The sequence below is a fragment of the Salmo trutta genome, chromosome 3 (assembly GCF_901001165.1).
Source record: "Salmo trutta chromosome 3, fSalTru1.1, whole genome shotgun sequence".
Taxonomy (NCBI): domain Eukaryota; kingdom Metazoa; phylum Chordata; class Actinopteri; order Salmoniformes; family Salmonidae; genus Salmo; species Salmo trutta.
The window spans coordinates 26,354,042-26,381,016 of record NC_042959.1 but is presented as its reverse complement, the minus strand read 5'-3'; the positions used below and the strand labels follow the sequence as shown (position 1 = coordinate 26,381,016).

Sequence of the window (26,975 nt, the reverse complement as noted above, 5' to 3'; positions counted from 1 at the left end):
GGCTGTATTACAACTGGCTGTGATTAGATGTCCCATAGGGCAGCGCACAATTGGCCCAGTGTCATTAGGGTTTGGCCAGGGTAGGCCGTCATTGTAAATAAGAATTTGTTCTTAATCGACTTGCCTAGTTAAAAAAAATGTTTTAATCAAATGCTTGTTCTATAACTTTGGCTCTGGGTCGAACGTATAATATAACTTGTGCACGAGGTGGGATGTAAGATGATTTACATGTAATTCTAGGATGGGGATAAGCATGAAAATATTTACTGAGATCTGAACACACAAGCACCTCAGTGACTGGATTTTGACATGTTTATTGATATAGCCATAGAGTTGGAAACCATGTGAAATGCCTTAACGTTCATATCCTTTGTCTCCCCCATGTGGTAAAATGTTGCTGGGCCAGTGCAATTTACGAATGGCTGACAAGCTCTAATAACTTAAATTATACCTCTGAAATTACAACAGTTTATTCATTTTTCAGCATATTTGGATTCAAAGAATAAAACACATTTAGACATGTTATGCATTTCATGATAATATACAAAAATGATAGTACGCAGCAATGTGTACACTTAAAACCATCAAAGCACCATAACATTTGATTGCCCCTCCACTTGTTTAGGATCTATGCCAGTAATGATCTCAGTGTCTGTCTGTAACACAAGGAAAACAAGATCCAGGGCTTTCCTCCATGCTTCCAACTTCACTGTCATATTGTCATAGACCTTCCCTGCACTGCGCTTCATATCTGGGGACATCATACCATCCTCGGTGTCATCTCTCAATAGCAGTCTTGAGAAATTAGCATCTAGAGATAATCCCTCATTCAAATCTTTCAGCTGCTGATTGATTGTAGTCCAAGCATCCACTTTTGAACATGTTCCACTGTTCAACATCAGAGTGGAAATGTAGTCCATCCAACCATCTGCCATGAGTTGAAACACATCAGCCCTGTGTGTGTTTCCTGCTCTTCCTTGTTTAGCTTGTTCACCATTATCTTCAATGTGCTTTTGAAGGGTTTGAACACAAAGCAATTCAGTCTTTCCAGCACCGGGGAGTAGTTTCCTGTCTTTCAGTGTGTGGTGTAGGCGATAGGCACAGCCCCAGAAACAGTCCTCCAAGGTGTGCAGCTTGCTGTGCACAGAGGTGGTGAGGACCACTGTGACCAGCGCAGTGCGATCAGCGACAATGTTCACAGCCATTGATGCTCTCCTTCTGTTGCCACTGCAGTCTCTCCATATGGAGATTTCTACCCCGGTGCCGACACAGTGCTTACTCAGTTGTGTGGCATAGGTGACAGGGACAGCTCCTGTTGTTTCTGCAAAGTCCTTCAAAATGTCAGGCTTCACCCTCTCAACCACAAGTATACGGTGTCTCATGCAGTGCTGGGTGAGTCTTTCACTTGCCTCTCCATTGACTAAAACTAGATTCACATTGTTTTTCAACAGAGTTGTTAAAACATTGTCTTCCCAATCATCTTCTTTGCTGAGGCCTTTCAAGTCCAACTTGTCGGTCACTTGGCTGATGTCATTCTTGTTATTGAAACCAAGATGGCGATATTTTTCACTGAGATCTCCATTAATGAGAACAACTTGCCACTTCTGTTCTTTCATGTGATGAACAAGGGAAGCCTGCTCTGCAGAGAGCAGAACAACACAACCTGGTAAAACACATGAATGGTCCTCTGACAAGCCTGGCAGAGTGCACGTTACCAGCTTGTTGACATCAAATGTTCTACAGCTGTCACCACTTCCATTGTTCTTTGACTGTATCTTGCTCACCTCAACCACTAAGCTCATTGCATCCACACATCCATGGCTCACAGCTTCAGCGAGGTGAGGAATATCAACTCCGTTAGAACTCACTGCATGGGGAAATAACCCTGGTGTGGTGTTCCCATCAGCTTTATCATTTGCACAAAAATGTCTGCTGTGAGTGAGTTTTATTCTGCTTTGTTTCTTGTTGTTGAGGGCCCCATGGCTAGAGTTCATCCCTGTGACAGGGTTACGTAACACTGTGTGTGGAGAGCCCTGGAGTACTGATATGCCACTATCAGAAGCAACCGGTCGAATGTCTTCAATCGACACACTGTTTGACCTGCAGACTTCCCAACATATATCCAGCCCTTCAGACATGGCTGACACAATATGTGGGATTGAAATGCCTTTGTGGAGACATTCGAGGGCAGCCCTGCTCCAGACCCCAGCCATAAATAGCAGGCACCCCGCACCTGAGTGGAATACCTTCTGGTGAGCTTGGATTGTCTCATTGGCCAGCTGACCTACAGAGCAGGTCAGGTCTAAGTGCTCCAAGACACGGAAACATGTGCACACCAAGGAGGACTCCCCGGTAGACTCGTCTTGAATGAACTTGTGGTTTTTATTGGGGCCCAAAAAGGAATGTGTGACAGCCGCCAAAGCTGTGAGCTGCTGCAGTCCAACATGAAGTCTTTGACTAATAATTGTACTTCCCATTTTCTGTGACGCCTGTAAGATAGACATGTTAGGAATTTTATATTAGGGTCATTCTGTGTAAAAATAGAACACATTTCCAAACTATTTACCAGAAGGATCATTAACACACAGTAAGAGATACAGCAATAAATACTTAGCTGGCTAGCATGCTAGCTAGCTGTGATAGCTAACATCAACCTGGTCCTGTCCTAAAACATCGGATAATGTACATTGAAAGGCTTAGCTTGCTAGGAAGATCATTTGAATTTAGCAAATCTATTGCGCAACACAACGATTAACTTACTTTTTCCTAAGACCTTTGTGTTGCGTGCTACAGTTCCAGGTTCTCTGTGAGCTTCAGCCTAGCTCAAGCTCTGCTCCAGTTATCTGCTCCTGTAATCCGTGTGTGCGCGTGTGCAAACAAGCGCCCACTTGTTGCTAAGAGACACGAAAATAACCAAATAAACAGTCGCTTATGTCCCACCCACTTTTCTATTGGTCAACGCAAGCCCTCATCGTCATTTCCTGAAGGTTTACTCATTTTCTGATGGACTGTTCCCTTGTCAATTAAAATAACGCATACTACAATAGTTTCAAGCAAGCTTTGTTTACATGTCGCCTGATACACTTCGTTGAGTTCAAATACATCTATTTTGTTCGTCGCAGGGCTGATATTTGGAGATGGTATGTAGCTCTACTTTAGTAACTGTTATCTATAGTTTCGTAGCTAGTCAGCTAGCAGTTTCTATTTGTCCGTTGAGCTAGGTACACAGATGGGTTTCAAGCTAGTGAGCTACTGTAACGTCACTCAACTCAACTCTTTGCAGCAGCCATTCTGCAACGTTGTGGCTAGTAACGTTAGCTAGCTGGTGGCAAAAATAATAAGATCACTTTCACAGGGTTTAGCCACTACAACACTTCAGTTTGTTAAACGTTTGCATGTAGCTAGATAGCTAAGTTGTCTTATTGCGTTAGCGTCATTGACTTGGGGCCCAAGTGCCATTTCCTTGATAGTTTCTCCAAATAATTTCCTCCCCCATGCACAACATATTTTCAGCTTTAATGTGTACCATCTCACTGAGCAGCAGTGCCCAAAACAGACCCTTTACCAGCCACATGGTGTTTAGTTAAATAGGAAACATCATACCTTTAATTCATAGCCAATTTATCAATGCACTTCAGAACAGCAGTATACACAGAGTGCATCAAAATCTGCTATTCTGAATAGATGTTAAATCTGACCTGTTACCAGCATTTGGCTGGTAGGGGAGATAGGAACATTTTAGGACCTGCACTGCATGAACTCAAGTTACATAGGGTAACATTAGATAGCCATCTACAATAAGGCTTGTTGTGATACTATCAATGTTTCCCTTATGATCAGCTGTACAGGTAAACTCTGACAGTTTGTTATGTTACAGGCTTCAGGCTACCGAAAACCCAACACCAATTCCAACCAGAGGAAAAAGGCAGGTCCTAAACCAGACTTGACAGAGGAACAAAAGCAGGAGATCAGAGAGGCCTTTGACTTGTTTGATACAGATGGCTCAGGAACAATTGACGTGAAGGAACTCAAGGTATACCGTAGAATATAAATGGTTCACTCAGCTAGTCACCATAATGCCATCCACTGTTTCAGCGTATGCTAAGTTTTCCCCCCAAAAAAACATTTCTTTTGTTTCTTGAATATAAACAATTTATTTATTTCTGCTGCTCCAGGTTGCCATGCGTGCCCTTGGCTTTGAACCAAAGAAAGAAGAGATCAAGAAGATGATAGCAAACATCGACAAGGAGGGCTCTGGGACCATTGATTTTAATGACTTTCTCTGTATGATGACACAGAAAATGGTATGTATTTTCTTAGTCAAGAAGAGATTAAAGGATTGGTTCACAATTATACACTGAACAAAAATATAAACACAACATGTGTTGGTCCCATGTTTCATGAGCTGAAAAAAGATCCCAGAAATGTTTCATACACACAAAAAGCTTACTTCTCAAAAATTTTGACATTCCTGTTAGTGAGCATCCACCTGACAGGTGTGGCATATCAAGAAGCTGATTAAACAGCATTATCATTACACAGGTGCACCTTGTGCTGGGGACAATAACAGTAAGGCCACTGTAAAATGTGCAGTTTTGTCACACAATGCCACGCCACAGATGTCTCAAGTTTTGAGGGAGCGTGCAATTGTCATGCTGACTGCAGGAATGTCCTCCAGAGCTGTTGCCAGAGAATTTAATGTTCAAGCAGCCTCCAACGTCGTTTTTGAGAATTTGGTAGTACGTCCAACTGGCCTCACAACCGCAGACTGTGTTCTTCACCTGCTGGATTGTATGAGACCAACCACCCGGACAGCTGATGAAACTGTGGGTTTGTACAACTGAAGAACTTCAACACAAACTGTCTGAGGGAAGCTCATCTGCGTTCTCATCATCCTCACCAGGGTCTTGACCTGACTGCAGTTTGGCTTCGTAACTGACTTCGGGGCTGACTTCAATCCCGGTTTCAATTGTACCGGGCAGATGGCAGACAACGCGTATGGTGTCGTGTAGGCGAGCGGTTTGCTGATGTCAGCGTTGTGAACAGTGTACCTGATGGTGGGGTTATGGTAAAATGAACACAATTGTATTTTATCGATGGCAATTAAATTCCCAGAGATACCGTGATGAGATCCTGAGGCCCACTGTCATGCCATTCATCCGCCACCATCACCTCAGCATGATAATGCACGGCCCCATGTCGCAAGGATCTGTACACAATTCCTGGAAGCTGAAAATATCCCAGTTCATCCATGGCCCGGCATTCCCACCTGTCCCATTGAGCATGTTTGGGATGCTCTGGATCGATTTGTACGATGGCATTTTCCAGTTCCCGCCAATAGCCAGCAACTTCGCACAGCCATTGGAGAGGAGTGGGACAACATTCCACAGGCCACAATAAACAGCCTGATCAACTGCATGAGGCAAATGGTGGTCACACCCAATACGGACTGGTTTTCTGATCCACGCCCCCCAAAAATATATTTTAAGGTATCTGTGACCAACAGATGCATATCTATATTCAAGTCATGTGAAATCCATAGATTAGGGCCTTATTTATTTATTTGCTTTATATACAGTGCATTCGGAAAGTATTCAGAGCCCTTGACTTTTTTCCCACATTTTTTACGTTACAGCCTTATGCTAAAATGTATTATATTCATTTTTTTCTCTCATCAATCTACACACAATACCCCATAATAACAAAATGAAAACACGTTTTTAGAAATTTTTGCAAATGTATAAAAAATAAGACATCATATTTACATAAGACCATTTGCTATGAGACTTGAAATTGAGCTCAGGTGCATCCTGTTTCCATTGATCATCTTTGAGTTGTTTCTACAACTTGATTGGAGTCCACCTGTGGTAAATTCAATTGATTGGACATGATTTGGAAAGGCACACACCTGTCTGTATAATGTCCCACAGTTGACAGTGCATGTCAGAACAAAAACCAAGCCATGACGTCTAAGAAATTGTCTGTAGAGCTCCAAAACAGGATTGTGTCAAGGATCAAATCAAATCAAATGTATTTATATAGCCCTTCTTACATCAGCTGATATCTCAAAGTGCTGTACAGAAACCCAGCCTAAAACCCCAAACAGCAAGCAATGCAGGTGTAGAAGCACGGTGGCTAGGAAAAACTCCCTAGAAAGGCCAAAACCTAGGAAGAAACCTAGAGAGGAACCAGGCTATGAGGGGTGGCCAGTCCTCTTCTGGCTGTGCCGGGTGGAGATTATAACAGCACATGGCCTAGATGTTCAAATGTTCATAAATGACCAGCATGGTCAAATAATAATAATCATAGTAGTTGTCGAGGGTGCAACAAGTCAGTAACACAAGAGTAAGTGTCAGTTGGCTTTTTCATAGCCGATCTTTGAGAGTATCTCTACCGCTCCTGCTGTCTGGGGAAGGGCACCAAAAAAAATTCTGAAGCGTTGAAGGTCCCCAAGAACACAGTGGACTCCATCATTCTTAAATGGAAGATGTTTGGAACCACCAAGGCTCTTCCTAGAGCTGGCCGTCTGGGAGGTGACCAAGAACCCGATGGTTACTCTGACATCTCTGTAGCACTCAACCAATCAGGCCTTTATGGTAGAGGGGCCAGATGGAAGCCACTCCTCAGTAAAAGGCACATGACAACCCACTTGGAGTTTGCCAGAAGGCACCTAAAGGACTCTGACCATGAGAAACCAGATTATCTGGTCTGATGTGTAACCAAGATTGCATTTTTTGATCTGAATGCCAAGCATCATGTCTGGAGGAACCCTGGTACCATCCCTATGGTGAAGCATGGTGGCGGGGATGTTTTTCAGCGGCAGGGACTGGTAGAATAGTCAGAATCGAGGGAAAGATGAACGGATTAAAGTACAGAGGTCCTTAATGAAAATCTGCTCCAGAGCTACACACAATACCCCATGATGACCAAGCGAAAACAGGTTTTTTTAAAATTTTGCAAATGTATTAAAAATAAAACATGGATATCCCATTTTACATAAGTATTTCAGACCCTTTACTCAGTACTTTTTTTAAGCACCTTTGGCTGAGATTACAGTTTGTAACGTCTGTATTTGGGGAGTTTCTACAATTCTTCTCTGTAGATCCTCTCAAGCTCTGGCCAGGCTGTGTAAGGGCTATTTGACCAAGAAGGAGAGTGATGGAGTGCTGCATCAGATGACCTGGCCTAGAAGGCCAGTATCCCGGAGTCACATCTTCACTGTTGATGTTGAGACTGGTGTTTTGCGGGTACTATTTAATGAAGCTCCAAGTTGAGGACTTGTGAGGCGTCTGTTTCTCAAACTAGACACTCTAGTGTACTTATCCTCTTGCTCAGTTGTGCACCAGGGCCTTCCACTCCTCTTTCTATTCTGGTTAGAGCCAGTTTGCGCTGTTCTGTGAAGGGAGTAGTACACAGCATTGTACGAGATCTTCAGTTTCTTGGCAATTTTTCGCATGGAATAGCCTTCATTTCTCAGAACAAGAATAGACTGACGAGTTTCAGAAATAAGGTCTTTGTTTCTGTCCATTTTGAGCCTGCAATCGAACCCACAAATGCTGACGCTCCAGATACTCAACTAGTCTAAAGAGCCATTTTTTTTGCTTCTTTAATCAGGACAACAACTTTCAGCTGTGCAAACATAATTGCAAAAGGGTTTTCTAACGATCACTTAGCCTTTTAGAATGATAAACTTGGATTAGCTAACACAAAGTGCCTTTGGAACACAGTGATGTTTGCTGATAATGGGCCTCTGTACGCCTATGTAGATATTACATAAAAAATCTGCCGTTTCCAGCTACAATAGTCATTAACAATGTCTACACTATTTCTGATCAATTTGCTGTTATTTTAATAGACAAAAAAATTGCTTTGCTTTCAAAAACAAGGACATTTCTAAATGACCCCAAACCTTTGAACGGTAGTGTATATTAGTACCAGTCAAAATATATATTACTGTTGGAGCTAGAAAACACAAGCATTTCCCTGCACCTGCGATAGCAAATCTGTGTACATGACCAATAATTTTGGCAGGTCTTTGGTTGGAATTTTGTCTCCTGTCTACATAATCTTGATATATTGTTTTTTTTTTAATCAGAGTGAAAAAGACTCAAAAGAAGAAATCCTAAAGGCTTTCCGCTTATTTGATGATGACGGCACAGGAAAAATTTCCTTCAAAAATCTCAAGAGAGTTGCCAAGGAGCTAGGTGAAAACCTGACAGATGAAGAATTGCAGGTATGTTAGGATGTTACTTGTTGGTGTTCTGCTCACATCTAAACATACTCAATGCAGAAATCCTGACTGTTAAAACAATGCATCTTTCAAAGGAAATGATTGACGAAGCAGACCGAGATGGAGATGGAGAGATCAACGAGCAGGAGTTTCTAAGGATAATGAAGAAGACAAGCCTATATTGAACGTCTTATGTTTCCCAAGGTTTATCTTCCACTGCTGGAACAGTCTCACTTAGATGCCTTTTGATTGTTTTAAGGGTACTTTATGAGATAGCGTTTAGTGGCTTTTTTTTTATATGGCTTGTAAATTTAACAGATCAATACACAGATTGTTGTATATTTTAATGTTTTAAAAAAAATATTTCATCATATTTTACTTATCTTGACTATTTTAATTAAATCAGAGTTAAAATCTAAGTTATGGCCTCCTCTTTACCATGGAAGTGAAATTATATTGTTTATTCCAAGGACCCTTGCACCTATTACTGTATGGCTCCTATTGCTATTTGGTTCCCTCTTGTGACATATGAAATGAAGTGCAGTTATAATTGTCTTAACTTAGACATATGATTTAGCCCTTTTTCTCAAGTTCAGTTAAACAGTTTGCTTATTGAAATAGCTTTTGATTATACGCTTCACATTATCTAGACAAACTTACAGCTCTGAATCAAATAAACATAAGCTATGGCAGCAGGTAGCCCAGTGGTTAGAGCGTTGGGCCAGTAACCGAAAGGTTGCTAGATTGAATCCCCGAGCTGACAAGGTAAAAATCTGTCCTTCTGCCACTGAACAAGGCAGTTAACCCACTGTTCCTAGGCCGTCATTGTAAATAAGAATTTGTTTTTAACTGACTTGCCTAGTTAAATATAAAAATATGGCTGGCTGAATGTTATGACTAAGTCACTCTCGGATAACTCCATGCATGGTATAAGAAATGACTGGGTTGAATGTAAGATGAGTAACTGTCAGTAAAAGTGATCACTGGGTGAGTCAGTAACCATAACTCATTTGGTCTGACTTATTCAAACAATGGCAGACTGCCATACTGCTCCCACAAATGCTGGGTCATTACATTGTAATTACATGGATCATTACATTGATTTGAACATTTTACAGGGTCTTGGCCGTTTGACTTACAGGTCTTTCTTTAAGCAAGTCATCTGAGAACCAGTATTCCTGGCTAACAGGCCAAAACACAGAAATACAATAAAAGAAACATGGACAACATACATTATTTGATTTAGATTTGATTTTAATGACATGACTACAAGCATAGCAATACAGAGATGTGCGGTGAGATGATCAGACATGCAGATAAATCATGACACGTAGAGGTGTAAGAAAATGAACCATTCCGCTCTGCCTAAATAAACAGGATATAATGCTTACGTATTTTTCCAAGCCTCATAGAACTGTATTATTTTGAGAATGCTTGTTATTGTAAAAGTTCTGATAACCTGATTCATAGATTGAGTCAGATGGAAAATATTAATCAAAGACATTTATCTCAAATGTGTCTCAAATCTCTAAGATGGAATAGCATTAGTGCATATTACAAACAAAATATATCGGGGAAATGTACCTTGCATCTGATGCACAAATGTGTAATTATCAAGTAACCAAAATGTATAACAAACCAGCAGAGAATATTGCATTTTGAGAATAGGTCCATGAGTCAAATCAGTCGGTCCACTTTCTCAACGTGACCAAAGTGAGTTTGAGAAAGGAACCCCCTCTGTCTAGTGTATAGTGAACAGTCACCATGCCCTCAGAAATATATTGTTTTTATCCCATAAAAATGTCTAGTTAGTGGATAGCTGGAGATACACAATATATACAAAAGTATGTGGACACCCCTTCAAATTAGTGGATTCAGCTATTTCAGCCATACCAATTGCTGACAGTTATAAAATCGAGCACACAGCCATGCAATCTTCATAGACAAACATTGGCAGTCAATGGCCTTACTGAAGAGCTCAGTGACTTTCAACGTGGCACTGTCACAGGATGCTACCTTTCCAACAAGTCAGTTCGTCAAATTTCAGCCCTGCTAGAGCTGCCCGATCAACTGTAAGTGCTGTTATTGTGAAGTGGAAACATCTAGGAGCAACAACGGCTCAGCCGCGAAGTGGTAGGCCACAAGCTCATAGAACGGGACCGCTGAAGCGCGTAAAAATCGTCTGTTCTCGGTTGCAACACTCATTACCGAGTTCCAAACTGCCTCTGGAAGTAACGTCAGCACAATTGCTATTTGTTGGGAGCTTCATCAAATGGGTTTCCGTGGCCAAGCAGCCACACACAAGCCTAAGATCACCATGCGCAATACCAAACGTCGGCTTGAGTGGTGTAAAGCTCGCCACCATTGGACTCTGAAGCAGTGGAAACGCGTTCTCTGGAGTGATGAACCACTCTTCACCATCTGGCAGTCCGACTAATCTGGGTTTGGTGGATGCCAGGAGAACGCTACCTGCCCCAATGCATTGTGCCAATTGTAAAGTTTGGTGGAGAAGGAATAATGGTCTGGGGCTGTTTTCATGGTTCGAGCTAGGCCCCCTTAGTTCCAGTGAAGGGAAATCAACGCTACAGCATACAATGACATTCTAGATCAGGTATTCCCAAACTGGGGTACGCTCAATGCCCTCGGGGGTATGCCAAATAAAAATGTGATTCACATTTGGGTGAGGTTTTTTTCTTGCCTGAGTAGCCTTGTTTCACTGCCAAAAATAAAATGAAACCATCTATTGTTCAGCAAAATAACAACACAATGTCAAATACAGGTAGCCTCGTCAAATAATTAACATCCAATCACATTAACCGTTACTCTCTCGCGAGAATTCCACTAACGGTCTGTATGTAGCCAAACGTAGCTGCTGCTCATGTTGGTATCTGTACTGATGGCGCAAAAGCCATGACAGGGAGACATTGTGGAGTGGTAACGCGCGTTCAAGCAGTTGCTCCCAACGCCACTTGGGTACACTGCAGCATCCCCCAAGAGGCTCTTGCTGCCAAAGGAATGCCTGACAGCTTGAAAGAAGTTTTGGACACTACAGTGAAAATGGTTAACTTTGTTAAAGCAAGGCCTCTGAACTCGTGTATTTTCTGCACTATGCAATTATATGGGCAGCGACCAAGTAACGCTTTTACAACATACAGAAGTGTGCTAGTTGTCAAGGGGCAAAGTATTGACATGTTTTTTTTATTTGAGAGACAAGCTTAAACTTTTCTTTACTGACCATAATTTTCACTTGTCTGATGATGATGAGTTTCTCACACGACTGGCCTATCTGGGTGATGTTTTTTGTCGCCTGAATGATCTGAATCTAGGATTACAGGGACTCTCTGCAACTATATTCAATGTGCGGGACAAATTTGAGGCTATGATTAAGAAGTTGGAGCTCTTCTCTGTCTGCATTGACAAGGACAACACAAAGGTCTTTCCATTGTATGATTTTTTGTGTGCAAATTAACTCAAGCTTACGGACAATGTCAAATGTGGTATAGCGAAGCACCTGAGTGAGTAGGGTGTGCAATTACGCAGGTACTTTCCCGAAACGGATGACACAAACAATTGGATTCGTTATCCCTTTCATGCCCTGCCTCCAGTCCACTTACCGATATCTGAACAAAAGAGCCTCATCGAAATTGCAACAAGTGGTTCTTTGAAAATGTAATTTAACAGAAGCCACTGCCAGATTTCTGGATTGGGCTGTGCTCAGAGTATCCTGCCTTGGCAAATGCCGCTGTTAAGACACTGATGCCCTTTGCAGCCACATACCTATGTGAGAGTGGATTCTCGGCCCTCACTAGCATGAAAACTAAATACAGGCACAGACTGTGTGTGGAAAATGACTCTCTCCAATACAACCCAACATTGCAGAGTTATGTGCATCTTTTCAAGCACACCCTTCTCATTAACCTGTGGTGAGTTATTCACAATTTTCACTGAACAAATAAGGTTTTATATGTAAGATGGTTAAATAAAGAGCACAATTATTCATTATTATTAAATTATTATTTGTGCCCTGGTCCTATAAGAGCTCTTTGTCACTTCCCACGAGCCGGGTTGTGACAAAACTCACACTCATTCTTATGTTTAATACATGTATCATATAGTGTGTGTGTGGCTTACAGCGGTGGCAAAAAAACAACATTTGAGAGTGCACTGACCCTGGTGCTACAGGGGGTACGCAGCTGGAGGTTGAATGTTTGAAGGGGTATGGGACTATAAAAAGTTTGGGAACCACTGTTCTAGATGATTCTGTGCTTACAACATTGTGGCAACATTTTGGGGAAGGCCCTTTCCTGTTTCAACATGACAACGCCCCTGTGCACAAAGCTAGGTCTATACAGATATGGTTTGTCGAGATCTGTGTGGAAAAACTTGACTTGCTTGCACAGAGCCCTGACCTCAATCCCATCGAACACCTTTAGGATGAATTGGAACGCTGACTGCGAGCCTGGCCTATTCGCCCAACATCAGTGCCCGACCTCACTAATGCCCTTGTGGCTGAATGGAAGCAAGTCCGTGCAGCAATGTTCCAACATCTAGTGGAAAGCCTTCTCAAAAGAGTGGAGGCTGTTATAACAGCAAAGGGGGGACCAACTCCATATTAATGCCCAGGATTTTGGAATGAGATGCTTGACAAGTGTCCACATATTTCTGGTCATGTAGTGTATATTCACAAAGGTGATGACCCTTGTGACCTAAATAATTATCTCCCTATTTCTAAACTTTATTGCCTAGCTAAAATACTAGAATTCTTCATGAATTCTCAGCTAAGATCTTATCTTTGAAATGTATTCTAAATGTACATCAGTCATAGCACTATCTCTGCTGCATCCCTAGTTATACATTATGTGGTTAACTGTATGGATAAAAGGCAACATTGGGGTGCCCTCTTCATTGATCTGTCAAAGGCTTTCGATACTGTTGATTACTCACTGTTAATTCAGAGGCTTTCCTCAATTGGCCTAGACTAGGCTGCATGTAACTGGTTTAAAAATTACTTGACAGATAGAACTCAATGTGTATCTACTGATGGTGTTAAATCAGGTTTCCTGGATATCACGGAAGGTGTCCTGCAGGGGTCGATTCTGGGTCCTGTACTTTTTACTGTTTACATTAGGCATATCGACTTGTAACCTGCACTTGTATGCCAATGATACTGTTGCGTATGTGATTGCCCCCACGGTTGACCAGGCTCTATCTGAACAACAGTCTGCCTTCATTGTATTACTGTAACGCCCTGGCCATAGAGAGGGGTTTTTGTTCTTTATTTTTGGTTAGGCCAGGGTGTTACATTGGGTGGGCGTTCTATGTTCCTTTTTCTATGGTTTTGTATTTCTTTGTTTTGGTCCATGTGTGGCTCCCAATCAGGCACAGCTGAAGTTCGTTGTTGCTGATTGGGAGTCACACATAAGTAGCCTATTTTTCCTTTGGGTTTTGTGGGTGATTGTTTTCTGTCTCGTTCGTTTTTGACCAAACAGGACTGTTTGCTATCGTTGCTGTTTTATGTTTTGTTTATAGTGGTTTATTTTATTAAATATTCATAATGAATCCACAACCTCCGCTGCATCTTGGTTTTCTTGCGACGACAGCCGTTACAATTACAGAAAAACTTTGACCTGAAATCAGTATTGAATGCAGGTAAAACTAAGTATATGTTGTTGTCTATAGCGCATAAAAATAAATATGAATGGTGTCCATATTTAGCGTGTCCCTGCATAGAAATATCTGGGCATCTGGATGGATAAAAAACTGTAATTTAAAAAGCATATTGATGAGTTAGTTCAGAAGCTGAGAATAAAAATGGGTTTCTTCTAGAAATAGATTCTGTCTCTTGCTAAATAGTATGAAGCAGATTATTCAGTCAACGTACCTATCAGTCGTAGACTATGGCGACATCATCTATATGAACATAGCTGCCACTTCATTAAAGCTGTTAGAGGCAGTTTATCATAGTGCACTGCGCTTTAGTACAGGCAACAATTTTAGTACTCATCACTACATTCTCTACCAGAAAGTTGGTTGGCCCTCTTTGATGTCACGTAGATTGATACATTGCTATATTTTCATTCATAAAGCCCTTTTACAAAAAGTCCCAGTGTACCGAACATCTTTACTTAAAATTAGACATAAAAGTTACCACACCACAGGGATGGCTAATTCTGGAAATTCCTTTGGTCTCTACTGAGTTAGGTACATCAGCTTTTAGTTTTCTTGCACTTTATGTGGAACAATTTTCAAAATGTTCTTAAATTTGACATTCTGGTGCCTCTAGGGAAATTCAGAAAGCTGATTGAGGACCTTATTACTGATGAATGTGTTTGTTTTTTATGACCATGTTTTTCTTTCTGCTTGCATTCTGCATTTTCTGTAATTCAGGGCTCATCTGTAAAAGAGACCTTGGTCTCACTATGACTCAAATCAAATTTGATTTGTCACATATGCTGAATACAACAGGTGTAGACCTTACCGTGAACTGCTTGCTTACAAGCTCTTAATCAACAATGGAGTTAAGAAAATATTAACTAAATAAACTTAAGTACATTTAAAAAAAAAAGTTTTATAACAATAACGAGGCTATATACAGGGGGTACCGGTACCGAATCAATGTGCGGGGGTACAGGTTACAGTGTAAAAACAAAACTCCCTGATAAATGTAGTGTTATTCCCCTATTCTTGTGGTTGAAAATCTTGAGTTCACCAAGTTGTTGAAGGACTCCCACACCCAGGCTGCCTTTTCTCTATTCCCATAAATCAAGCCATTTCCCAAGCACCAAAGCGCTACTGCCCTTTCATCGTTGCTTGTAAAAGATGGTAGCCGTTAACTCCAAAGGTCAAGTATGTGTCATTGTTATGACTATTTAGAAGGAACCATTATTTAAACAGTGATATAAACTAAAGTAGAAGTGGCACATTGGTCTTGGTAGAGTTTTACAAAGAGTGATTTCCTTAATGGTATGTATGTCTTTATTATGGAACTCTCCCATTCTGTTGAACCTTCTAGAGTAGCTTGAATATAAAGTACTGTATATGACATTCTTGAAGTTCACCAGATCATTTTAATGGTCACTTTCAAGCTCTGTATTAGAAATTGGAGAGGTGTCGTTATTGGAAAATATTACATTTGCTGAATTAAAGTATTTAGAAACAGACCAGATTTGAAATTGTAAATCGGTATAATTCACTGGAGTTTGAGGTGTTTATCAAATCACTTTTGCAAAAGGATGTACAATTATAAAACATGTGACAAATATCCATCTTTAATCAATAAACGTGTATTTATCAGAGTACCATGTTTAATGACGGCTGTTGTTGCATGATGGTTATTCATCACTGTGTATGAGGTTGTTTAAACTGTGAATGTCACCCTTTCATAATAAAACGTAAGGAAAATCAGATAGAAAAACCAATAAAAACAAACATTTTTGGACAAATCAAACAAACAGAACGAGATTTGTATGTAATTTATGAATGTTCAATTTAGGAGTATAAGAAGTGGATACTATAATGCATTCCGGCAAACAAAAATGAATGAAAAACAAAGCAGCAGGCTGTAGTAGACTGTGATTACTTATTCACAGTAGGAAAATGGTTTCAATTCAATAATAGAGATATGTTGACATGTTTGTGTTTTAGATTTGATCTAAGTGAAGCAAGCCTTCACCTTGATAACTTTTTGGATGCACACACAGGTACCTATTATGTGAATAAATGTATGTTCCTGAGTAGGTTGAACCAATGGTTCCCTTTTAATGTGGAGGACCAACAGAGGCGATCCCCCACCCACGGAATTCGTTCTTCCGGTATACTTACCGTAATATTGGCCATTTGTTGTTCTGTTTTGTCATTTTGAATCATTCTGAAAGCAGGCACACCTGACCAAATTTAACCAACACAGTTCCAGATTGCATAGTCCTATTTGATTTCACAATTTGTTTTGAAAAATGTTTTCAGAATATTCATAACAAATAAATAATGACAAGCCGTCATCTTGGCTAAACGCCCAGTATTTTGAGTGTTATCGTAAGCCTCTCCGGAAATGCTCACTGACACTTTACAGTGAGGAGACCGCAGTGTAGGAAATATCTGTAGGTGGGAGTACAAAGTATATCTGTCACAATCAAGAGTGTTTGTATTTCATGATTAATTGTTATATCATAACAAAATGAAAAATCCTGTCCTTGTTCAATGATGACATGATTAGCCAATGCAACAGAGATACACTCACCTCCGAATTTATACATTTGGCTCTATACTCCAGCATTTTGGATTTGAGATCAAATGTTTTATATGAGGTGACAGTACAGCATGTCACCTTTCATTTCAGTATTTATTCATACATACATTGCCTTCAGAAAGTATTCACACCCCTTGACATTTTCTACATTTTGTTGTGTTACAGCCTGAATTTAAAATTAAATTGAGATGAGTTGTCACTGATCAACACACAAAATCCCATAACGTCAAAGTGGAATTATGTTGTTAGAAATGTTAACAAATTAATTAAAAATTAAAAGCTGAAATGTCTTGAGTCAATAAGTACTCAACCTCTTTGTTATGGCAAGCCTAAATAAGTTCAGGAGTAAATATTTGCTTAACAAGTCACATAAGTTGCATGGACTCACTGTGTGCAATAATAGTGATGATTTTTGAATGACTATTTAATCTCTGTACCAGACACAGACAGTACAATTATCTGTAAGGTCCCTCAGTCAAGCAGCGAATAGTAAACACAGATTCAACAACAAAGACCAGGGAGGTTTTCCAATGCCTCGCAAAGGGCACCTATTGAGAGATGGGTAAAAAAAAATGCTGACATTAAATACCCCTTTGAGCATGGTGAAGTTTTCATTACACTTTGGATGGTGTATCAATACACCCAGTCACTACAAAGATACAGGCATCCTTCCTAACTCAGTTGCCAGAGTGAAAGGAAACCACTCAGGGATTTTACCATGAGATCAATGGTGATTTTAAAACAGTTACAGAGTTGAATGGTTGTGATAGGAGAAAACTTAGGATGGATCAACAACATTGTAGTTTCTGCACAATACTAATCTAATTGACATAGTGAAAAGAAGTAAGCCTGTACAGAATACAAATATTCCAAAACATGCATCCTGTTTTCAACAAGGCACAAGTAATACTGCAAAAAAATGTGACTTTTGGCTTTTCGTCCTGAATACAAAGTCTTATGTTTGGGGCAAATCCAATACAACAAATTACTGAGTACCACTCTCCATATTTTCAAGCATAGTGGTGGCTGCATCATGTTATGGGTATGCTTGTAATCGTTAAGGACCAGGGAGTTTTTCAGGATTAAAAAGAAACGGAATGTAGCTAAGCACAGGTAAAACACTAGAAGAAAACCTGGTTCAGTCTGGTTTCCACCAGACACAGGGAGATTAATTCACCTTTCAGCAGGACAATAACCTAAAACACAAGGCCGAATCTACACTGGAGTTACTTACCAAGAAGACAGTGAATGTTCCAGAGTGGCCGAGTTACAGTTTTGACTTAAATCGTCTTGAAAATCTATGGCAAAACCTGAAAATAGTTGGTTAGCAATGATCAACAACCAATTTGACAGAGCTTGAATAATATTTTTAATAATAAATGGGCAAATATTGTACAATCCAGGTGTGGAAAGTTCTTAGAGTCTTACCCAGAAACACTCACAGCTGTAATCGCTGCCGAAGGTGTTCCTAACATGTATTGATCTAATTTGATAATTTTTTCCCTCAAAATGTTCGAATTTTTCATCCACTTTGATATTACAGAGTATTTTGTGTAGATCGTTGCCAAAAAAATTATAATTAAATCTATTTTAATCCCACTCTGTAATACAACAACATGTGGAAAAAGGGGTGTGAATACTTTCTGAAGGCACTATATCTGTTTTACAATTTAGAAATGAAAGAAATGTATGTATCTAGTCCCACCATTTGAAGGTGTCATAAGTATTTGGACAAATTCCCTTCTATGTGTATTAAAGTAGTCAAAAGTTTAGTATTTGGTCCCATATTCCTAGAACACAATTACTACAACAAGCTTGTGACTACAAACTTGTTGGATGCATTTGCAGTTTATTTTGGTCGTGCTTCAGATTATGATGTGCCCAATAGAAATGAATGGTAAATAATGTATTGTGTTTAAATAGGAATAGAATATGTTTCTGAACACTTCTACATTAATGTGGATGCTACCATGATAAGGATAATCCTGAATGAATCCTGAATAATGGTGAATGACAGACGAACAAAGATCCTACCCCCAAGACACACCATTACCAATAACAGGAGTTTAGTCTTTTGGGAGGGTATGATATTTATGCCTCTGCAACTTTGTTACTCATCAATATTCAAGATGAATTCATGATTATCCGTAATCATGGTAGCATCCACATTAATGAAGGAAGTGTTCAGAAGCATATTCTACTCTTATTTACAATAAAGGTAACTCCAAAATGACAATGCCTTATTTACATTCATTTCTACGGGTCACAACATAATCTGAAACACAACCAAAACATAAACGGTAAAATAGATATGTATGAAAATACCCTCAAATAAAAGGTGACATTATGTATTGTCGCCTTATATGAAACATTTGATCTCAAATTCAAAATGCTGGAGTATAGGGACAAATTAAAAGTTTTAGCTTCACTGTCCAAATAAATATGTAGGGGAGTGTACACAAAAAAACTGCTGTGAATTCCATTGATTTAAACTTCAAATTTGAAGTTAGATTTAGCTGTTAGATTTATCCATGTAATTCTTTATTTTACTCTGTTTAGGGTTGTTTAGTATGACCACAAACTCATTTACTTAGAGATTTATATCAACTAAAGACTAACAATATAAATTATTTTACCATCAAAAGGATTTATTGTCAAGAAAGTGGTGAGTAATATTTCTCAGGAGTCTCACTTATTTTATCCCCTCCCTTCAAGGACTTATTTAATATGTTTATCAGAAAACTGAGAAATTGTGCGTTGCACCAGATTTATATATATATATAACCGCTAATTTCCATCTGTAGTCTCTGGTCAGATTACTTCCAAGCACCTGATAATAACCGATTACAAATCATGTTCTCCCTTGAGCAAGAGCCATACAGTTGTATTTTGAATTCATGTGTTAATGCACATACATGATCCATGCGCATCAACATTTTGATTCTATCTCTATTCTTTTGAATCAAACATTTTATACTATCACCCTAAGTTTGATTGTACATTAACTATCACAAAATACGTGTACATCAACTGTGTACATTAACGATCACAAATGTTCTGAAAGTAATGAAGAGTAGTTCAGTATCTAGTTCCTTATTACGGTTAATGAAAATTGTGTGTACAGCTGTAATGAAGCCACATGTCTTGCACTGCGTTTAACACGGTTGACCACAGAAAACAACTCTCACTCTGATTTCACAGTGACAGAGTTCTCCAAGACAGCTACCTTCACTCAATACAAAACTGCTCACACTAGCATATAACACACTATCACACCAGGTCGTATTGGTAGATTCACATGACTGGACAAGGAAAGTTGTGATTCATCTCGTGTCTACCTGAGGACAGAAATCCCTTCCATGAGTGATAACCAACTCTCACACAACTAAATGGACTCCCTAGGAATGAAATAACAGTCGTACAGAGATACACCTTCTAACAGGACGATAAGGGGTGCTCGCCATGGCCTTTCCCCTATATAACGACACTATGAGTACTGCTAGTGTTACTTGCTTCACAGCTTGTAGGCCCACTATTTCCTTTATGCTGAAACAAAGACCAGAGCGACAGGGAAGGAGGGGTTTTCTCTTGAATCTGTCACAAGCTCACTTCCTCCTCTCAGATAGAAGCCAGTAGTACAGCATCCACTCCGTAAGAGGATGGAACTCCTTAGGCAACCTCAGACCGCTGACGCTGCAGAAACCGGCTTACGCACACTTGGACACTACACAGCTTCCTGTCTGACTAACACTGGAGGTTATCTCACATGAAATCATGGTGATGCTTGTTCAGTTTTCCCCAACAGGGAATTATTACGACACCGTTTGGAATCAAACAACAAAAAAATGACAAGAGGTAAAAAATAACAGCTGAAGTGTTAAAGTACTGCTATAATGACAAATAGTTCATTAAAGATACGTTCCCCAAGTAAAAAACACTAGCATTTTACCCCAGTTTGATTATCAAATTAATAACATTGGGTAAATTGTAAAGGTATGATTTGTATATTTTATTTGACATTTGTTCAATTTAAAACGTATGAATTAAGTGCCAGAGATAATGAAATTGTGAAGTGTTTTGAAATCCACTCAGCCACCACAGATGATGTAAGACTGAACTCATTACATTCTTACTGACTAGTGATTCTATGATTCAGCGACCCCCACACCAACCTAAAGATGCAATCATAACATGTGACAATACACAGAAAATACAGTACTGATGAACTTCAGCCAGGGTCCTACACATGCTGGTAACATCACCCCTAGCTCGTATGTTCAGGAGTAATAAACAGCAGGCCTCAGTCTCACTAGCGGTTCTGGGGGGGGGGGGGAGTGCCCCTGTGACAACAATTTTGGACCCCTTTGTGGCCCCCCTAAATGTGGAGAATGAAATCATTTTTACATAACACATTTTTGCTATCGTTCTTTTTTTACATCCGTTATTAAACAGTGGCAACGCGGAACATGGTCTTTTGCCTGCTAATGCCTGCAATGTAGTGAAGAAAACGACATGACAACAATAACGTCTAATGTAACTGGCCCCTCTAACAGTACAACTGGCCCCAGCTTGTCCCCCCCAGTTGAAATGGTCTAGAACCGCCACTGCTCAGTCTCGGGGGTAGTTTTCAGTCTGATTTCAAGGGTTCCTTTCTGTTGTAAGGGTTCCTTTCTGTTTCTGTACAAAAGTATATCCTCCCAGAAGAGGGAAATATTGTGGAGTGCCCTTAGCCATTGTAATGTCATTGTTGTAGTCCTTCAAAGAATTTCCTGTTGTTCCTACAGTTTATGCTTGTGTAGGAGGCCAACCACACACAAACAGCTATTTGATGTGTCTGCAGATACATTTAGGCTATTGTTACCTATAAAACCTATTAGATGTATAGATCCTCTGATTCAGAGTGAATCTGCTCTGTAGTTTCCTGCCATGTGTGCAGAAAGTATGCTTTCGTTGTCACTCTCGCTTCCGTACGCCCCACGCACCCACCACTTGATGCAACTCTGAGCTCACGTTGTGGTAATGGCCAGTGGAAAAGAAAATGTGTTTACCCATTCAATCACTTTCCAGAGTTTTCCAATATCTCAAACGTGGTTTTCCTGTGTCCTGATGGACAAATATATAGGTAAGTTAGACACCTGTCCACATTACCAGTAAACATTTTGAACAGCATCCTTTGGGTAATTTGTGCCATCGTTAAAGAAAGTTAAGAAAAGATGAAGCTGCTTGTTTGTTGTCTTCTAGTCATCACCTGTGTTTTGGTGGATGCAGACAAGGGTGAGAGATTACTGAAGCTGACTGAAGTAATAAAGGAATTAAAAGCGCTAAACAAAAGTGTGAAGGTAGGTCAACCTGCAATTTCTTTAACACTTTCTCAAAGCTTATGCGTTATAAGCGCTTAATATATTTGGTGGACTCTTGCAAGAAACCATGAGCTTTTATGAATGATTATAGCATGTTTTATTATGCATTATACTGTGTACTGCAATGCATCTATTGCCTTTTTACGTTTATAAAGGCTGTGAATGGCTCAGAATGTACTACCATAACGGTAATACTACATCTCTGGGGCTGTTACGTATAAAATGCAACCTCAGTACCAACATTTTTTGTTGTTGTCTTGCAGCACAACAGCGTGATGTCGAACACTCCTTCAATGGATATGGAAGTAAGTGATTTTTAAAGGGAAATCTACTATAGCTCATTTACTTTGCAAACATATGGAGCTCATGCTAACATCAGGCAAACAAATCACAAACAATGAATGACCTCTGTTATTGTGGTTGCAATCATTTATGCTCTCCCACCTACTGTATATCGCATAATGTAGGACGCTAGTACTAGAGCAGGCAAATGTGGACTTGTGAGGTCAGGAAATAATGGTGTGATACATTATGGTAAAAAATGACATAATCAACAATACTATAAAGCAATAAACAGTGCAATTACATGTGTAATAGATTTGCATAAATTATGTGTATAGTTAATTAGCTATATCACCAATAATTAGTAAAAACTTAGTTTAATATAGTAGTCTAATTTGATGTAATTAATTTAGTAATCCTTTAGTCATTATAACAGGATGTGGAGACAGTAGAAAGGTACACATTTTTATGGAAAACTATGTTTTACTAAAAACATTTCAGCTAAATTACTAGCATGGGTCAATTGGTTTTACGATATGTGAATTACTAAATCAAATAAACTAACTGAAAGTATTAATGGACAATCTACAAAAAAAGAAATGTGTTGGTTTTATCTTAGTAGGTGTAATACATTTACAGTGTTAACATATGATTAGAGTAGAGGCCCACACACTCAGAATCACAAACTCTTTCATAAAAATAAAAAACTTGATAAGAGAATGATTTTTCTTTCAGCTATTTATCAGTTGCCCTGACAGTCAATCCAGTTTGGCATGTGTTATTGTCAGAGTTCTGTGCATGAAGGAGTCAATGTGAAAGTGAGCTCCAAGTCATGAATGAGTCAATGTGAAAGTGAGCTCCATGTCTCTTGTGCACATTTAGGAGAACTGTAATGAGTAATCACACTGCCATGTCTCTGTGGCTTATCCCCAAGAGACAAACTGTGTTACTGTGCTGTTAAAGATTCCTTATTAATAAGAATTCCTTGTGGTTTTACTAAATGTTTGACTATATCTTAAAGTTAGTTGAACATAGTTGTCCTAAACTTAACCAAATATTTCATTAGTATACCATGGAACCAGTCTGTTACCAATGTTTAATAGGTAAACATTCGATCAAAAGGTTTCCATGTTATCGTTGTACACTCTTAGAAAAAAAGGTGCTTTCTAGAACCTTTAAAGGTTCTTTGGCTGTCCACGTAGGAAAACTCTTTGAAGAACCCTTTTTGGTTGCAGGTAGAACCTTTTTGGGTTCCATGTAGAACCATTTCCACAGAGGGTTCTACATGTAACCCAAAAGTATTCTACCTGGAACCAAAAATGGTTCTCCTACGGGGACAGCCGAAGGACCCTTTTAGAACCCTTTTTTCTAAGAGTGTAGCCGTCTAACAGTTATTGTTTGAGACTCAAAAGTTTGAGGCCCACCGCATGGGGAAAATATCATTGCCTAATGGTAGAGACAAATGAAAGCCTCCACATGGAAAATGTGTTGTCATGTCAGCAAAGAGAGTTATTTTCTATTCTGTGAAACACCCAGTCAAAGTGGAGAAACTGGAAACAGGCAGCAAGAAACAACAGTGAAAACATCTCTCTACTGAATCTCAGTGAAGCGGGGAAAGATATTTTTCTTTATTGGATACATTGGTGGAAACATTATTGTTTCTTTGTCGGGGTGTGGATGTGATGTGCCAGGGTAGACGAGAAAGTCTTGCCTTGATAAGCAGAACATGACCTTTGTGTGTCAAGGTTTTGTAGCAAATGATAACACAATCAATATAAATTGTAAGAAAAGATATGACTTATTACATCTTAACTATGTCTATGAGAGGACCAACATACTTGAGAGCGGGTTATATTATGAAGTATAGGCATTGTGGGCATTAGGTGTATGTGGCTCAATAGAATACATTTGGCTGGCATGAACTGGAAATATTGTATGTATTCTGGTAGAAGTTCTGGTTAATGAAATGTTGCAGTGTGATGAATGGCTGATTTATCTTGAAGATTGTATGTTGCTTAATTAAGCAATAATGCCCGAGGATGTGTGGTATATGGGCAATATACCATGCAGTGGCGGTTCTAGACCATTTCAACTGGGGGGGCCAAGCTGGGGCCAGTTGTACTGTTAGAGTGGCCAGTTACATTAGACGTTATTGTTGTCATGTCGTCTTCTTCACTGCATTGTAGGCATTAGCAGGCAAAAGACCATGTTCAGCGTTGCCACTGTCTAATAACGGATGTAAAAAAAGAACGATAGCAAAAATGTGTTATGTAAAAATGATTTCATACTCCACATTTAGGGGGGCCACAAGGGGGTCCAAAATCCCCCCCCCCCCCCAGAACCGCTAGTGATACCATGGCTAAGAGCTGGCACGAAGTAAACGTGACTGGGTGGGAATCCATAGATTTCGAACGAAAAGACAACGACTTGGTCTTGTCTCTGGCAACCGAACCGATAGAACGAACGAACGACCAGCCGGCTTGGGTAGCAACCCAAGATTTGTGTCGGGACTATATATCGTGGAAGGATGACATAGTATGAATACATTCCTCAAAATAGCACTAATGAAAAGATTTACATTTTAGTCATTTAGCAGACGCTCTTATCCAGAGCGACTTACAATGTGAATGGATACATTTCATACATTTAAAAAAAAAAAAATTCTGCACTGGTCCCCCGTGGGAATCAAACACACGACCCTGGCCTTGCAAACACTATGCTCTACCAACTGAGCCACACGGGATCATTATTTGAATATGTTGGTAACCCGTTGTATAAAAGTGATAATGCCCTCGAATCCGGTGTTTGGAGGATATATTCGCACGGTTTGCCAGCCCAAAACGAAACACCAGTGCCAATATATCCTATAAACACCGGCTTCGTGCGTATTATCACTTAAATACAGCAGCGCCCTCATGTGGTTCCTATTCCACATTACAACGTTTACATGCGAGTGTAACAGAGTATCAAAATACAATCAATTGATTTGCCTCAACTAGTTTAATTAGTGGAGAATAACCAGTCTTGTTCCATTCCATAATTTAGTGTCTCTTTTTGCTTTTTACAGGAGTGCTGTTCCCAATCTGCCTTGGAGTGCTTCCGGGCGATGGTACCTCATCTCAAGGCCAAAAATAAGATCCTTCAGCGTAAAGTTATGAAAAACCTCAACAACCAACTGATTGTGAGTCACTTAAGAAAATGTGAAAAATGTATATCTATATAAAAATGTGTGGAAAGACTGTGTGTGGAAAAATATTAACATGTTGCTTTGTTCGGTTTTTAGTTGGGAAGTCTGGACTCTTGCAGTCAGGAGGTGAAAGAGGTGAGCCTTGCCATTATTTTCCAAATTACATTATTAGCGTCATCATGATCATCATTATTGAACGTAATCATTTGAGGGAACGTGGAAAGTATGTTAGGGGTAATAGTTACTTTACTACGCCTATTTTCAGTCCAAATCCAAGAGTAACTTCAAAATGAGCATTTTATCCAGAAAATAAGTTAAATTGTGAGAGCCAACTAACATTTTCTGTGTTCCTTTATTCCCTCAGAAAACAGTCTGCCAAGGATGTGATTCCTATCCAAAGGACAGCCAGGAATGTGTACAACAGTTGGAATCTCTGCTTCAAAAGGTATCAGGTTTTTATAAATCAGTCAGACTTTTAACAACAATGTCATCTACACTTCAACGAAAGCAAATGATTGTAGTGTGCAGTGTGCTAACTACCAAAATATGTTTTTCAGGCCATCAGTAGACTGGCGTGAGGAAAAGATTGGGGGGGGGGGGGGGGTGAAACGTGGAAAAAGACATGGGAATGTGTAGAAGACACTACTCTGTGAACACATCAGAGGCATGGCCATTATCGCCACCTTACTATTCTATTTATGTAATATTTATTTATGAAATGGTGTTATCCTACTCAAGCTAAAGAATGTTTATTATTTTTTTATTACCACAAGACAGCCTCTTTGGTGCCCTATAGTGCAAGAAGATGTCGATGCAGTTTATCATTTGATTATTCATATTTCTTTATTTATTCACATGAACATGTTTGTATGTTTGTATACTATTCACATTGTTAGTTATCAATATATCTCACCCATTACTCCAAACTATGCATCTTATTAAATCAAAAATAAGTGTCTCACAATGAGATTAAATCGATTGAAAAGGTGAAGAAATTATGAAATAGGAGAAAAAGTATTTGTTCATCATTTTTGATGATCCTATGCTGTTGTTTTTTGTATTTAATCAAAAACATGTCATTTCATTTAAGAATATTAAAGAACTGATATTGTATATGTGTTCTGATTATTTTAAATACAAATAGAATTTAGGCCATTCATTCACAGCAACAGATAAGGGGGGGGGGGGGGGGGGGGGTCAAAATCGTATTTCCATCATTTCCAACCCATTTGTGATCATCATTTTGATTTTCAGATATAATTACAACATAGGTAGGCCTACTGTAATCAAATGTAGGCTAACAGTCAAAATTACAGTAAACAAAGGAAAATAGTGAAAAGAAAGAAACTAGTTAGCAGGCACTAGTTTGTATCAAGCCCGTCTTGAGCATTTGGCCAAAGGTTCTCATCCACATCTCAGTAAATATTCTCATTGTTCACGCACCTGGGGAAAAACCTTTTGTCAAGGTGAATCTAAGCCTGGATTGAAATCATTGCCTGCCTCATCCATGGCCTGGGAGAGAGTGGTACGCTCATGGGGATGACAATCATACATTTTGCACCTGTATTGTAATCATGCATTGTATTTTACAATATCGTACTTATGTATTATAGTGATCCTGTACGTGACTCAGTTCCTAAGAGCGTGGCACTAGTAACACCAGAGTTGTGG

General features: G+C 39.5%; 2 protein-coding genes across 2 annotated transcripts; one reads left to right on the top strand and one right to left on the bottom strand.

Moving 5' to 3' along the window:
• Positions 1-298: 298 nt before the first annotated feature.
• bbs12 (Bardet-Biedl syndrome 12) lies at positions 299-2,504 on the bottom strand. Its single transcript, XM_029718199.1, has one exon. The coding sequence runs from the start codon at positions 2,502-2,504 to the stop codon at positions 585-587; it is 1,920 nt and encodes a 639-aa protein (XP_029574059.1). The 3' UTR covers positions 299-584.
• Positions 2,505-2,991: 487 nt separating this feature from the next.
• Positions 2,992-8,649, top strand: LOC115171279 (caltractin). Its single transcript, XM_029727940.1, has 5 exons — positions 2,992-3,140; positions 3,878-4,033; positions 4,176-4,304; positions 8,096-8,233; positions 8,326-8,649. The coding sequence occupies exons 1-5, from the start codon at positions 3,138-3,140 to the stop codon at positions 8,413-8,415; spliced, it is 516 nt and encodes a 171-aa protein (XP_029583800.1). The 5' UTR covers positions 2,992-3,137; the 3' UTR covers positions 8,416-8,649.
• Positions 8,650-26,975: the final 18,326 nt, after the last annotated feature.

What these genes read in the sequence shown, in the direction of transcription:
- LOC115171279 (XM_029727940.1), top strand. An exon ending in TTGACGTGAAGGAACTCAAG is followed by an intron (nt 4,034 to 4,175) that starts GTATACCGTAGA and finishes CTGCTGCTCCAG; the next exon opens with GTTGCCATGCGTGCCCTTGG. An exon ending in TGACAGATGAAGAATTGCAG is followed by an intron (nt 8,234 to 8,325) that starts GTATGTTAGGAT and finishes CATCTTTCAAAG; the next exon opens with GAAATGATTGACGAAGCAGA.
- bbs12 (XM_029718199.1), bottom strand. Translation starts at nt 2,504, where the DNA reads ATGTCTATCTTACAGGCGTCACAGAAAATGGGAAGTACAATTATTAGT.